Source organism: Denticeps clupeoides, chromosome 13 (assembly GCF_900700375.1).
Source record: "Denticeps clupeoides chromosome 13, fDenClu1.1, whole genome shotgun sequence".
NCBI lineage: Eukaryota > Metazoa > Chordata > Actinopteri > Clupeiformes > Denticipitidae > Denticeps > Denticeps clupeoides.
Genome location: NC_041719.1, coordinates 14,839,975 through 14,852,451, shown reverse-complemented (window position 1 = coordinate 14,852,451; position 12,477 = coordinate 14,839,975). Strand labels below are relative to the sequence as shown.

General features: G+C 41.9%; 1 protein-coding gene across 16 annotated transcripts in view; it reads left to right on the top strand.

Moving 5' to 3' along the window:
* The window catches only part of lrrc7 (leucine rich repeat containing 7), a 114,828-nt gene that overhangs the window by 98,273 nt on the left and 4,078 nt on the right, over positions 1-12,477 (top strand). For 12 of the 16 annotated variants that reach the window (XM_028999658.1, XM_028999659.1, XM_028999660.1 and 9 more), the window contains 10 exons: positions 70-258; positions 847-969; positions 2,140-2,223; positions 3,809-3,920; positions 4,439-4,619; positions 5,386-7,153; positions 7,592-7,741; positions 8,627-8,746; positions 9,896-10,144; positions 10,469-10,561. In XM_028999658.1, the coding sequence (XP_028855491.1) occupies positions 70-258; positions 847-969; positions 2,140-2,223; positions 3,809-3,920; positions 4,439-4,619; positions 5,386-7,153; positions 7,592-7,741; positions 8,627-8,746; positions 9,896-10,144; positions 10,469-10,561 (3,069 nt within the window). Of the gene's footprint in view, positions 1-69; positions 259-846; positions 970-1,947; positions 2,224-3,808; positions 3,921-4,438; positions 4,620-5,385; positions 7,154-7,591; positions 7,742-8,626; positions 8,747-9,895; positions 10,145-10,468; positions 10,562-12,477 lie in introns of those variants that run through there. The other 4 variants (XM_028999668.1, XM_028999663.1, XM_028999662.1 and 1 more) reach the window with 3 other exon arrangements.

The window sequence follows — 12,477 nt, the reverse complement described above, 5'->3', positions numbered from 1 at the left end:
CAGTAGTAGGTAGTGTGAAGCCACCATGCACATCTTGAGGTTGCGAACATTGTTACCGTTGTTTATCAGGTGGAGATTAATCTGAAGCGCTACCCCACTCCTTACCCTGAGGACTTGAAGAATATGGTGAAATCAGTTCAGAACCTTGTGGGCAAGGCCCCCCATCCCCTCGGTACAGAGAAGATCTCCTCTGGCACCAACATGGAGCTCCATGGCAAAGATAAATACGAGCCCAAGTGGCCCATTGCACCTAAAGAGGTAACAGTGTGAACAGAGGTATTACATTTTGTGTGCTGTGGGAAGATTGTGTGCTAAAAAATAATACAAATCTTCTAATTGACACTGTTGATAAACAGAATAATTTTTCTTTGAATAAAGGCATAATCGGTCATGTTAGAATCAATGCTTTAATAATGAATGGAATTATTACAAGGTTGGCAAATGGGAGGATTGTCCACTTTCAACACCAATGGTAATCAGAGTTCAAATGGACAATGTTGAAAACACCAAAAATATAAATAGGTAGGATAGTTACATGCAAATACCCAACTGGAAGATATTATGTGTTAAGTATGTATGTGTAAGAAATTGTTTTTGTGTTTGCAACAAACAAAACAGGAAGTAAATTGTTATTACAAATGTTGTGAATGTATTCATGTACTGTTAATTAGATATATATTTGATATATATTGATATATTTGAAAGATATGACTGTATTTGCACTAAAAATGAGAATATACTGGATTTTATTTAGTAAGACATTAAATCCATTTAAATAGTCCATTTAATTACAAGGTATGAAGAGATAATAGACTAGTACCATTTTTATACCATTATTTGTGGCAGGTGACAGAAAGGGAGGTCAAGGACTTCCCACAGGTGCAGATGACGGAGCAGAGCGCCATCATGAACTCAGCCATCGACATCCCAAAGCGCAAAGACAAGGAGGACCTGACTGAGAGCTCAGAAGTAAGGAGACTCACTTTTCACTAGAGCTTTGTTTCAGGCACTTTCACTCTGGTCCCTAAAGAAAAGTGTCCTGTGTGGGTGCCAGAGATGCTATTGTGGTCTAGATATTTGTGTTTGCCAAGATCATAACTTAATTGCTTAAAAATGAAAATCAATGACAGGACAAACTAAATCAGCACTGTTGATAATGTTTTGTCTCAGGTTTTTGTGTCCTTGTCAGATGAACCCTAGTGCTGTGCATAGTTTGTCTGGGGCTTTGGAGGTTGAGCTTACCAGAAGCAGCAGAGACCACAGGAGCTCCTCATTCATCCAGGAACCTTCCTGATGCGACTGGTGCTGTGTTCATTGCGAGGCAGGATAATAAAAAACAGATTAGCTTCCTTTGTGTTAGACGACAAGTAGGGAACGTCACAAATGGCCTGCACAAATGTTAATGCCCTTCTAGAAATGCCAGATTCTGGCAAGAGGAGCTACTTCGGCTGAAGCTTAAATGGCCTTTCTTTCCTGAAACTTTTGAGCATAATTGAATAGCTAGTGAATTTGCTTGTCCTCAAGGTGAAAGCCTCTTAAATTTGGTCTTGTGGTGTGGCTCAAAGAGCTGCTCTCCCAAGTGCTGAGACTGTTGAGCAAACAGGCAGAAAAGGTCAGCGTTAAATGTCAATTGCATGCAAGAGGCAGCTGGAGATGAGACGGATAGTCCTGCGCCCCGGAGCGGCGGGTTCAGGCTTTCGACAAGATCCCGTCGAATCTTTAGGTGGACCTCTTATTCCACCGAGGAAGCAGAGCTGGCCAAGGAGGCCAGCTGAAGTGTTCCTGTAGTGTTCCTGTAGACCAGCTGTGCTTCCATGTCTTTTCATTCAAAGCCAAAAAGCCCCGTTCTGCTTGCAAAACATTGAGAATGTGCATGTGGTTGATAACTATGTCCAGAAGTTGACAGAACTGCAATGTCTCTTGTGTATGCTGTCCATTAACCACTAGAATCTGCCTCATGATGCTTCCTACTCACAAAGCCACATGGACGCTGGAGTCACGTTGGGGAAGACTAGGCTCGGGAATCTGTTGGGACTGCGAATGCCATGAGCCCATGCTTCTTCTCTCACACACGTTTCCTTTCTAGACCATCGATATTCCTCTCCATTTTTTTGTTGTTTGTTTGTTTGTTTTGCTTAGATTTCTTTACATCGCGTCGTCCCCCAGCTGCCACAGCCCGAGAATACGAGCCTGTCCATTACACCTTCCTGTTTCTGCCTCATAGTAAGTCGCTGTGAGCCCAGACTGCTGACCGCCAGCTCAGCCACGGCCATGGTGGACGTCCACGATATAAAGGAGGGTCTGGTCAACGTCCTCTTTAAAGTGAAAAAAGAAAGAACTGCACTGTACACTGTGCATGCGTAGAGAAGCCATAAAACCAGAGGACAGTGTATGTATGCACATACAGTCAGTGTATGTACGTACATACAAATGAATCTTTTCCAGCCTCCAGCCCACCACAGCCCTCAAAAAATGCATCAGATATCTTGACATCTCTCTCTCTTTCTTTTTTTTTTTGTGTGTGTACAGTTAATGAAGTAGTCTGTGGGTAATGCGGCATAGGGGTGTATAGGCGGTGGAGTGTTTGCGTCATGTCGACAGCAGGTTTGAGAAATGGAAATCCAGCAGGGCAGGCCAGGGTTGTGAATATTGGAAACTGTGGAACTGATGCACAGATGTTGCCATGGCAACTGTCTCCTGCGCAGTTGCAGTTTGCATCCCTCGTGTGTGTTGCATCCATTGTGAGGGAACATGGACCGTGTTTCGAGCAGCTGTGAGGGAGCTCCTCCGTTGGGGCGTGAGGCTCAGTTATGAGAACGTTCAGTACTAGCATAGCCCTTCTGATTTGTCAAGACAACCAACCTTGGTTCAGCAATTTTTGTTGTGGTGTCTATTATAATATTTTATGGTGTTGCAGAAACTGGATTGTAACTGGTTATTCTTTTAAATAATATCAGAAGTAAACAGTTCTGGATTCATTTCTCTCTTTTGCTTTTGGTTTTATTCCAACCAAGCCCCCTTATTGGAACAATCTGCTCTACATTTGAAATGGCACGGTGCTTTCTTTGGTCTTTCAAGTATATGTAATGTTATACCAAGTATATACATGTTGTTGTCAAAGCTGATAGTGAATTCACAGGGTGGGTTTATGGTTGTGTTAGTATGCATACTGAATGGATAGTCTGACATCTTCCCTTGGGTAAGGTCTATTCCCTGTGGTGATTTAAGTGAACCCTTGAAAAACCTTCAGATAAATGTGATCATAGGAGCAGAATATTAATACGTTATGTACTGTCCTTCAGTATTCTGACACTTACTAGATCACACTACGCATGTTAATACCAGTGTGGTTTTCACTGCTGTTCATGTGTGCTACCGGAGCAGAGCACATAAGGTGCATTTTGTTCTCATGCAAAAGCTGATGGTGCTTCACTTGGTTATTGGGTGCAGCTTCAAAGTCCGAGGACTGTTTCATATTAATGTTCTTTATTTTAACACTGGGTTTCTGATGAGTGTTTTATTTAAGCGACTCTTCATGGAATTGTAGATAAAGAGATGATTGTTTTTTTTACTATTATTTCATGAAGCCTTCTGAGCAGAATTTGTATATTTCTCTGTTTGGTCATACACTGTAGTCCATGCTGTACACTGTAGTTCTACTGTTTACTAGAATATGTCTGATTTGTTTAGTTTACCTTTGTCATTTATGTGCAATTATTGTTGATCTTCACGTTTTCTGGGCACTTGATCAGGTGTCCAGCAAACGTGAAGATTCTCCTGGTTCTGAATCCCTCTAAATTCCCACCAGGATTCTCTTGGAGGTTCACCTAATGATATTCGCATTTCGGATATGAGACCTACACTTGTGGAGCCCCCGATGTACAAACCAAAGGTTGTATTACTTGGGAAAGACAAAAAAGGTAAGTCTCAAATGATGGGTATTATGCATTATGCACAATACTCATCTCGTGTGGCATTCCGAAAATGTTCTTTCACCCACACTTGTGTCTAATGTTCTTCACACAATTGTTTGCCCTTTTATTGCACTTTGGTAAGTGAGGTAAATAATCTAATTTCCATTATATAAAGCCCCCAAGCTTCTGGAGCATTTCAAGGATGCTTTATGTGGGCTATTGTTGTTTCTGAATGAATGTGTATTCTCTCCTTCAAAAATTACAAAGCCCAATGTTGCAGAGCACAATAATTATATAATGCCTCAGGGGGATACAGCATTCCTAATTAGGTGAAGTATGTAATGAGGCACAGTAAGTGCAATTCATTTATAACAGTGACTGTTAGAGTGCCCAAAATGGTAAATGACACGTTCCTGAAAAATTATGCATTTTTAATGCTTTCCAATTGAAAACAACTTGGAAGGAAATCTTCTGTGTGTCGTTATAACATGTTGACCATTCCTGGACCTGTTTTGTGTTTTCAGAGTCTATGGATGACTCCGATCCAGACAAAATGCATTGCATGAACAACAGTGGGTCATCAGCCACCTACTCTGACTACTCCCCATCCCAGGGATCCTCTGGGTCCTCTAACCCACCAGGAAATGTGAATGCGCTGCAGAATTCTGGGAAGGATGGCATTCTCCAGACGCACTGGACCAACAGGTTAGTTAGCCCTGCTGCCCAGCCTGATCCTATTACATGTTTTAACCAACTGGTGTGATATTCTATGTAGGTGTAACTTTAGACATGTTATTTTTTTCCCCATCTATTATTCTATAGAATATGAGAAAATTCCTTTTCTACATGCTGTATGTATGATGATAGTTGTTCTGTCCATTTGAAATCATATGTGTGATTTAAGGTAGCCTTGAGGGAGGCCAGAGTGTCTGCAGCATGAACTGATGTATTTAGAGCTTCTTATATCTCACTTGCAAAAATCTTCTGATAAAATCACTATTATTATTATCATTATTATTACTATTATTATTACTATTAGTAAACTCACTAGATTCTGCACAATTATTAAGATGGACACATTTTTCCAAATCCCAACTTGAACACATCACTAAATTATAGAAAGCTAATTTTCTATTTATTAACTGAGATGCATGGTTCATGTAGTACGATCACAAATCAAGGAAGATCACATGGAAAGGAAGGTCATACAAATAAATTGTAAAATAGAAACACAAATACAGAAGCCAAACCAAATGGTACAGCATTCTATGAATGAAAGTGACCTCAATATACACTTTTCCTCAATATACACACATCAGTGTTGCCAGTTAGAAGTCAGATGTATCAATTTGTCCCTTAAACTGGCCAGCATTACCTCATAGGACACTGTCTCACTCAAAGCATCTTGCTTTAATAAGCAGACAAGTTAAAGACTGTAGTGAAGTGTTTTTTCACCCCTCCATTTCTGTAGGCTGGCACAGTCTTTCCCCAAACCCATTGAGAGTAAGCCACTGCTGAGCCAGAGGGACACTCCCCCCTCCAATACCCTGCAACAGAGGGGTGAACGACCCCTGAGCGATACCTTTGACAGTTGGAACGACGCCTCCCACTATGACAACACTGGTTTTGTGGCTGAGGAAGCTCCTCTTGAGACAAGCAGTAGCAGTGGGCCTGGTGTCAGTGGTGGCAGAGGTGGTGGTGGCACCTCTGCAGGTAATCCCATGCTGGGTTCCAAACCCCGGAGTGCTTCTGCACATGGCCGGAGACCCCTGATGAGGCAAGATCGCATTGTTGGTCTGCCCCTGGAACTGGAACAGTCCCCGCACCCTTTCCACCCAGTGCGCACTACTCCTGAAAACGAAGTGCCTCCACCCCCTCCTGCCAATCCATGGCAAAATTGGACCAGGACTCCTAGCCCATTCGAGGATCGAACAGCATTTCCCTCCAAGCCGGAGCTCAGTCCCAACAGTCCCAACCCTGACCACAAGCACTTTGAGATGGGCGAACTGCCTGGCACATTTCCCTCAACTGGAGCATGGGGGTTTTTAGACTCTCAGGACTCAGGAACAGGTCGGGGTCAGTCCAACATTTTCACACATGTTCAGACTCGGAAGGAACCCAACAAAGGCACACTGGTCATCAGCAAAAGCTCGGAGAGGCTCTCACCAATGATAAAGGAGGTCAAAGCCAAATTCAAGAAGTCCCAGAGCATAGATGAAATTGACATAGGCTCTTACAAGGTCTACAGTATTCCAATGGACAGCTACAGCTCTAGTATCGACAACCAGGGTAGTGTTGACAGGCCAGACTTACCAGGTCCTATGGAGCAGAGTATGTCCAGGAGCCAGTCTGCTCCCATGTTGGATGATGACTTGGATGGCTTTTGTTCCAGTAAGACCTCTCAGCAGTTACATCAGCAGCAGCAGCAACAGAAGCCAGCCATCCCCAAGAAGGTTTATCACTTTGACCAAAGCTTCAACCCCCAAGGGGCGATAGACGTTTTGAAAGCAGAGAGGAGAGTTGCTCCACCTCCTTTTCCCAATACCCCTGAGTATGTCAACCAATCAGGCAGTCAACCTGGAAAACCAAAGGAACTGGTGAGTCCCAGGGGTTATCGTGGCTACCAGCCCATGGAACAGATGTTCAATTTCCCACAACCGTTAATGACTGAGGATTCAGTTACGCCACAGTTCCCACCACAGCGTTCCCGTCCAGGATTCCTGCGCCGAGCTGACTCTCTGGTAAGCTCTACTGAGATGGCACTTTTCCGAAGGGTCGCTGAGGCTCAGGAGATGCAGATGCCTGAGCACTACAGTCGACCACAATTCAAGCCCATGATGGACCACCAGAACAGCCTGTCCACTATGGATCCACAAATTCACAAGAGAAATGGTAGGTACGAAGATGACTACTCATCATACCAGGAGCCCAAGAAGCCCATAATGGGCTACCCTACTAAAAGTCTGACTCAGAGGCGTCCTCTTTCGGCACGGAGTTATAGTACGGAGACGTATGGAGCGTCCCAGGCAAGGCCTGTCTCTGCTCGGCCCACCATGGCTGCCCTCCTTGAGAAGATGCCCTCTGATTACAACCTCAGCACTTGCACAGAGAAGATTCTTGATACGGCAGATATGAAGCTGCGGGCGGTTCCTCCGAAACCTGAGGACATCACCTCCAAAATGCCTGTGGACTGGCGGCAACAGCTGCTCAGACACATAGAGGCAAAACGATTAGACCGGGTGAGTAACAACAGCATGACTAAATTCAGATGCGGCGAACACGTCAATACACAGAGCCCTGTTTCTTCACTTCACACACTGCACCACGATTGCACCTTATTCACTGTTTAATGCTGAAATATTTAATCCGTAACGTCATAACCTTCTCAACGTAGCTTTTTCAAGCAGAACTCCTATCCTGTCACAGTAATGCAGTATTGTTCTATAACACTTGTCAGCGTTTGCTTGTATGATATTATATATGTTAACCATGAGTGTTATTCTAAAATGTCGTGCAGTAAACTATGTATTGTACGGAATTGTTGTTTTGTTTGTCAAGCCCACTCACTCTGTTGCAGCTAGCGCAATGTGTGTAGTGTGCCCAGGCTGCAGCCTATGACCCTTCTGTGTGGCTCACCCATCCGCTCATGTGTCACATGGTTGTTTTCCTTCAATCAGAACGCAGTCCTTAAGCACAACACAGTAAACTTCGGCATGCTGTGCTCTGGAGGCTATGCTGTTCCGCATGCCGGGAGAAGCATGACCATAAACTTTTACAATAACACAAAGCATGAAAACCAAACAACACAGTGGCTACCTCTTCCAAACGTGAGTATGCACAGACATGCAAAGTCTAGATATAGTAATCTAGAATATATGGCTCTCAACAAACCTTTTAATTAACCTGCAAACGTTCTGTGAGCACTATAAAAGACTGAATGCTTGTTGGCTGTATCTTGGAGAGGAGGAACTAACTACCCACCCAGACCAATTGTTCTTCTCTATTTTTTTTTCCGACCCCCAGAACAGGAACTTTAATGATGGTTTCATAAAACGAGTTTAAAATTCGAATGGAAAATCTGCCTAATCAGGCTGTAATGATCCTCTCTCCTCCCTCCTCCTCTGCTTACCTCCGGTTTCTTTGCCCATGATACCACATCCATGGCGCCACCAGTGAACATCACAAGCCCAGTCTCTGCTGTAGATGTCACAGACTACAATTATTAGCCTTGAAGTTCAGCACTGTGCATAATTTTGTCCAAATTTCAGTATTTGCCGTGGCGCACTGTGCACAGTTTCCGGTATGACACAACCATGCCACACTGTCTCACACTTTCCCTCTGTCGCTGCTTGAAAGATTTAGGTGTTTGTGTTTCATGTCTGCAGTCTGTGTGTCTATTGGAGTAGAGCTCTATTTAACCTTTGCCGTTTCCTTTATTTGCCATTAAAGGGGACATAGATTTGTAATAAAAGTGGGTAAAAGTGGGCCAACAGTTTTAAGGAAGTCTGCTCTTTCATGAATGCCGTTAGTCTGACAGCATTATAGTCAAAGTGAAGCCAAAATGAGTATGAGTATGTTGTCAAAATATTCATGCCATTTTGGTCAAAGGGCATTAAAATATATTTAAGCTCTAAGAGAAATCTCTTTATGTACACGATGTATTAGACAGTTTGAAATTCTAAGCTTTTGCTCCCGTATCCGTCTCCCTCCAGACGCCCTCACAACAAAGCAATATTTTAGATAATGGACAAGAGGTGGTCTCTCCAAGCAGTCAGTGGGCACCGTACTCATTTGGTAGGAGAGATGTGCCGCCAGAAAACATCATAAAGAAGGTAAGACACCAGGTCCCAGGGGTGCTTGCTATTATCAATAATGTCACTCCTGACCGATATTCTTGCATCACACTGACGTAGGAACGATCATTTCTCAAGACAAAAATAGAGAAGCAGACGCTTAGTGATTATTATTAGGTTTCCAGTCAGCCAAAGATGTTGATATATTACAGGATTAATTACAAAACCAATGGGATTGATAATCACCTTTTCCTTCAGAAATGATATTGCCTGAAACTACTGGCTGTTTACTGCTTACATTAAATTCACATTAAATTTGGCACATTAAATTTAATAGAAATACGAGAATTTGTAGTTGTATAATTTTCCTGTTTTGATCTCATGGCTCCAGTGCATCTCTGATATGACTCTCAGTGCCGATCATAACATTCATTTATGGGCGCATAAACCTTTCCAGAATATACACTTGTCCTTGTGTAAACCATCTCTTGGTCTAGTTGTGTTTTTGGAGGCTTGTTATGGACCACCTGCTCCTCTTAAGATGGCCTTTTTAATCTAGCCCTTTTAATTCCCATGTCAACATTTGGAAATGTCAGGGGTAATTACCAGCCATGATTCATTTTCACAGAGCCTCATTCTTCGCTAGTCTCCTTGGCAACCATAGTCTGTCAGTTTCTCAGTCATTCATTAGCAAGGTCCTATTTGCAACAGAAGGTATACAAGCAATTTAGTGTATTACCAAAAGGACTGCCGGCCATTCGCCGCAACACTTATTGTAATGTGCAGTCAGCTCAAGAAAATTGAAATAATGAGCTCCATGTTCTGCTCCAAAAAGGCTGGCGTTCGCAGGAACAATTATATAGCCAGTTTTTCACATTAAACAAGATACTGTATTAAATGAACATGATAATTTGTGTTTAATTAATTGTAATGCATTGGTATTCAAGATTTGAGTAAATTATACAATTAATGTTGCAAGAAGTTAGTATTTGTTTTGAAATCTACTGTAAAATTCATTTAGATTTTAATACATTTTCATTTTCTTATACTGGTTAGAAGCAATTACATAGGATTTTATGTACTTGTTTTTGTCTGCAAAAAAGCATCTTAATTTGTAGCCTTACAGCTCTAGTAGGTCCAGCACACAGTGCACCCTTGACTCTTTAACTAACAGGTTATTACCCGCAGGCTGCTGGCCATGGTCCCCACCAGACCCAGACCATGATTGTGACATCGGCCTCAGCCACGCCACCGCATCGCAGCCACGCCACCGTCCGGGAGCAGCAGCAGTACGAGGGTGCAATTAACAAGATCTCCATTCAGCAGTACCAGTCTCCTATGCCAATGCCTATCACCACCACCAGCCCTCGGCCGCAGAGCGCCCGCTGCCTCGTCCAAACCAAGGCCCAGAAGAGCATGGATGGCTTTCAGGAGCAGGTTTGGCCTATTTAAATATAAACCCTCAGCTAAGCCCCTTCATAAAAGCCATAATGTCAGATTTGGGACATTAGAGATGAGAGGTGCATTGCAGTTTTTTGCAGCAGCTCTCTGCCACCTAAGACTATAAATCAACTGTAGAGTTCACACCTTATGAAATTATAAAATTCTTTAAGATTTAGACACAAGAAAAATTACATGCAAAATATATCAGTTTGTCAGTGCTGATGATTGCCAATATATAGATTATATTTCACAGTGCATGACAGAGTGTCCATGTTATTGTCCAGAGATTTGAAATGCTTGTATCTGCTCTTCCGACAGTTATGTGTGAGAATTGAGAAAAATCCTGGCCTTGGATTCAGCATCTCAGGGGGAATCAGCGGACAAGGAAATCCCTTCAAGCCTTCAGACATGGTAAGTTTCCTTGCTATTTTTATCTTATTATTTATGATATTAGTTTTAAATATACATATAGCACTTTTTCAAAACAAAAAGTTGATTCTCGGAACACAGATTAAGACTAATCTGAGACTAAACCACTTCCTAAAGGGATGTTAACCAGAATGCTTAGTTACTGGGTTTCTTTGGACATAATAGTCGCTGTTATCTCACCTTCATGTCTCAATAAATTCTCCAGTAATTTACAGTTAGATTATGTTTAATCTGTATTAATCTGTATTGTTACGAATGGCAACAACTGCAGTACATTTAACATTTTTCAGATATGACTATTTTGCTGCTTTTTACTTGTCAGTTACCGTGGTAACATGCCAGTGCAGTGTAAGCTAATGTTCATAAACTGACTGCATTACCCTTTAACCTTTCAATTTCACACCAACTGCTATGAATAAATCTCATAACATTACTCATTCCTTGAATTATGCAGTGAATTGGGACAAAACATATTATTCATGCAGTTAGTATTTTCCATTCTATCTCACCTATAAGACAATAATGCTACATTTTCCGCATATCTTTGTCCACACTGATCCTCTGCAGACAGAATTCTCCACAATTTTGTCGGCCTTCACCTTTCCTTCTAGGACATTTTTCAGCACAGTGGCATTTTAGATCAATGGCACGTTGCTATAAAACTGCTCCGCTGACATGACCCTTCTTGTCAGAAATGTCTGCATTGTAGAGCTGCACAATTACAAATTGAACAGCATTTCCTACCTTTTTCCTCAGAAATTTCAAATCAGTGTTAATTCTGCATCTTACTCGTACTGTTCTCCATGCTCATCATCTTTAAACTAAAAAAAAAAACATACATAGTGGAAGATGACACAAAAATGCTAGAATGTCCTTGCTAACGTACCTAACGTGAAAGAACGTACTAACTGTGGATTGAGTCGTGGCATGTTCCTTCTATCGCACAGTGTTGTGCGCTCAGATGATTGCCTTACATTGAGATTTGTCCAGTAAAGCTGGATTTAAATTACATTTTCAGATTCTTTCACCCTCTGCAGATCACTGGTTATAAATGAGGCAAGCTTGCTTCTGCTTGTGTGTGAGCTCTTTCAGAGGCATGAATTCGGGACGAGTTTTCATATGATTGATCGTGCAGCCCTAATGCAAACGTTTTTGTATTTAGTTCCTGAATGTCATTGTGTTTCAAGCATATACAGGGTGGGCCAATGGGAATGGTTGGTGATATTAACGTCCTGTTTGTTGCACATGGGTGGTGACCATAGTGGCCATTTTGAAGTCGGCCATCTTGGATCCAACTTTTGTTTTCTCAGTAGGAAGAGGGTCATGTGACACATCAAATTTATTGGTAATTTCACAAGAAAAACAATGGTGTGCTTGGTTTTAACTTTATAAAATGTGCTCAGTGTCACCAACCATTCCCATTTTATTAAGGTGTATCCATATAAATTGACCACCCTGTAGAAACAAGGCATCAAGGCATCTGTGATTTCTAGATCTCCCTGCTTTGTACTAAAGTTATTACCAACAGTAGAAAGGCATGCTGAAGCTAATTCTTCTCACTGGTTGCATCTTCTAAGAAGCCGGATCTGTGATGCCTCAAGAAATCACCTCATGTAAAGATTGACCTGGGAAAGTGTGTGTGGGTGCTGTAGCCACTTTAGTTGGTAGCCATTTTTCATTTCAGATGAAGGACACACAGTAAGTGTTAAATATGTGTATGGTTGGTGCATTTACAATCTCTGCCTTGACATAATAATATATAATATACAATAATATTGTTTTAAGCCTAAAAGTAAGCAGTTTATGGTAAATAGACATTCTCTTGCTGATTAATTACTTGATTTATGCATTAATTGCTTAATATGAGAATGACTCTGTGGTCATATCTTATCAGAGGG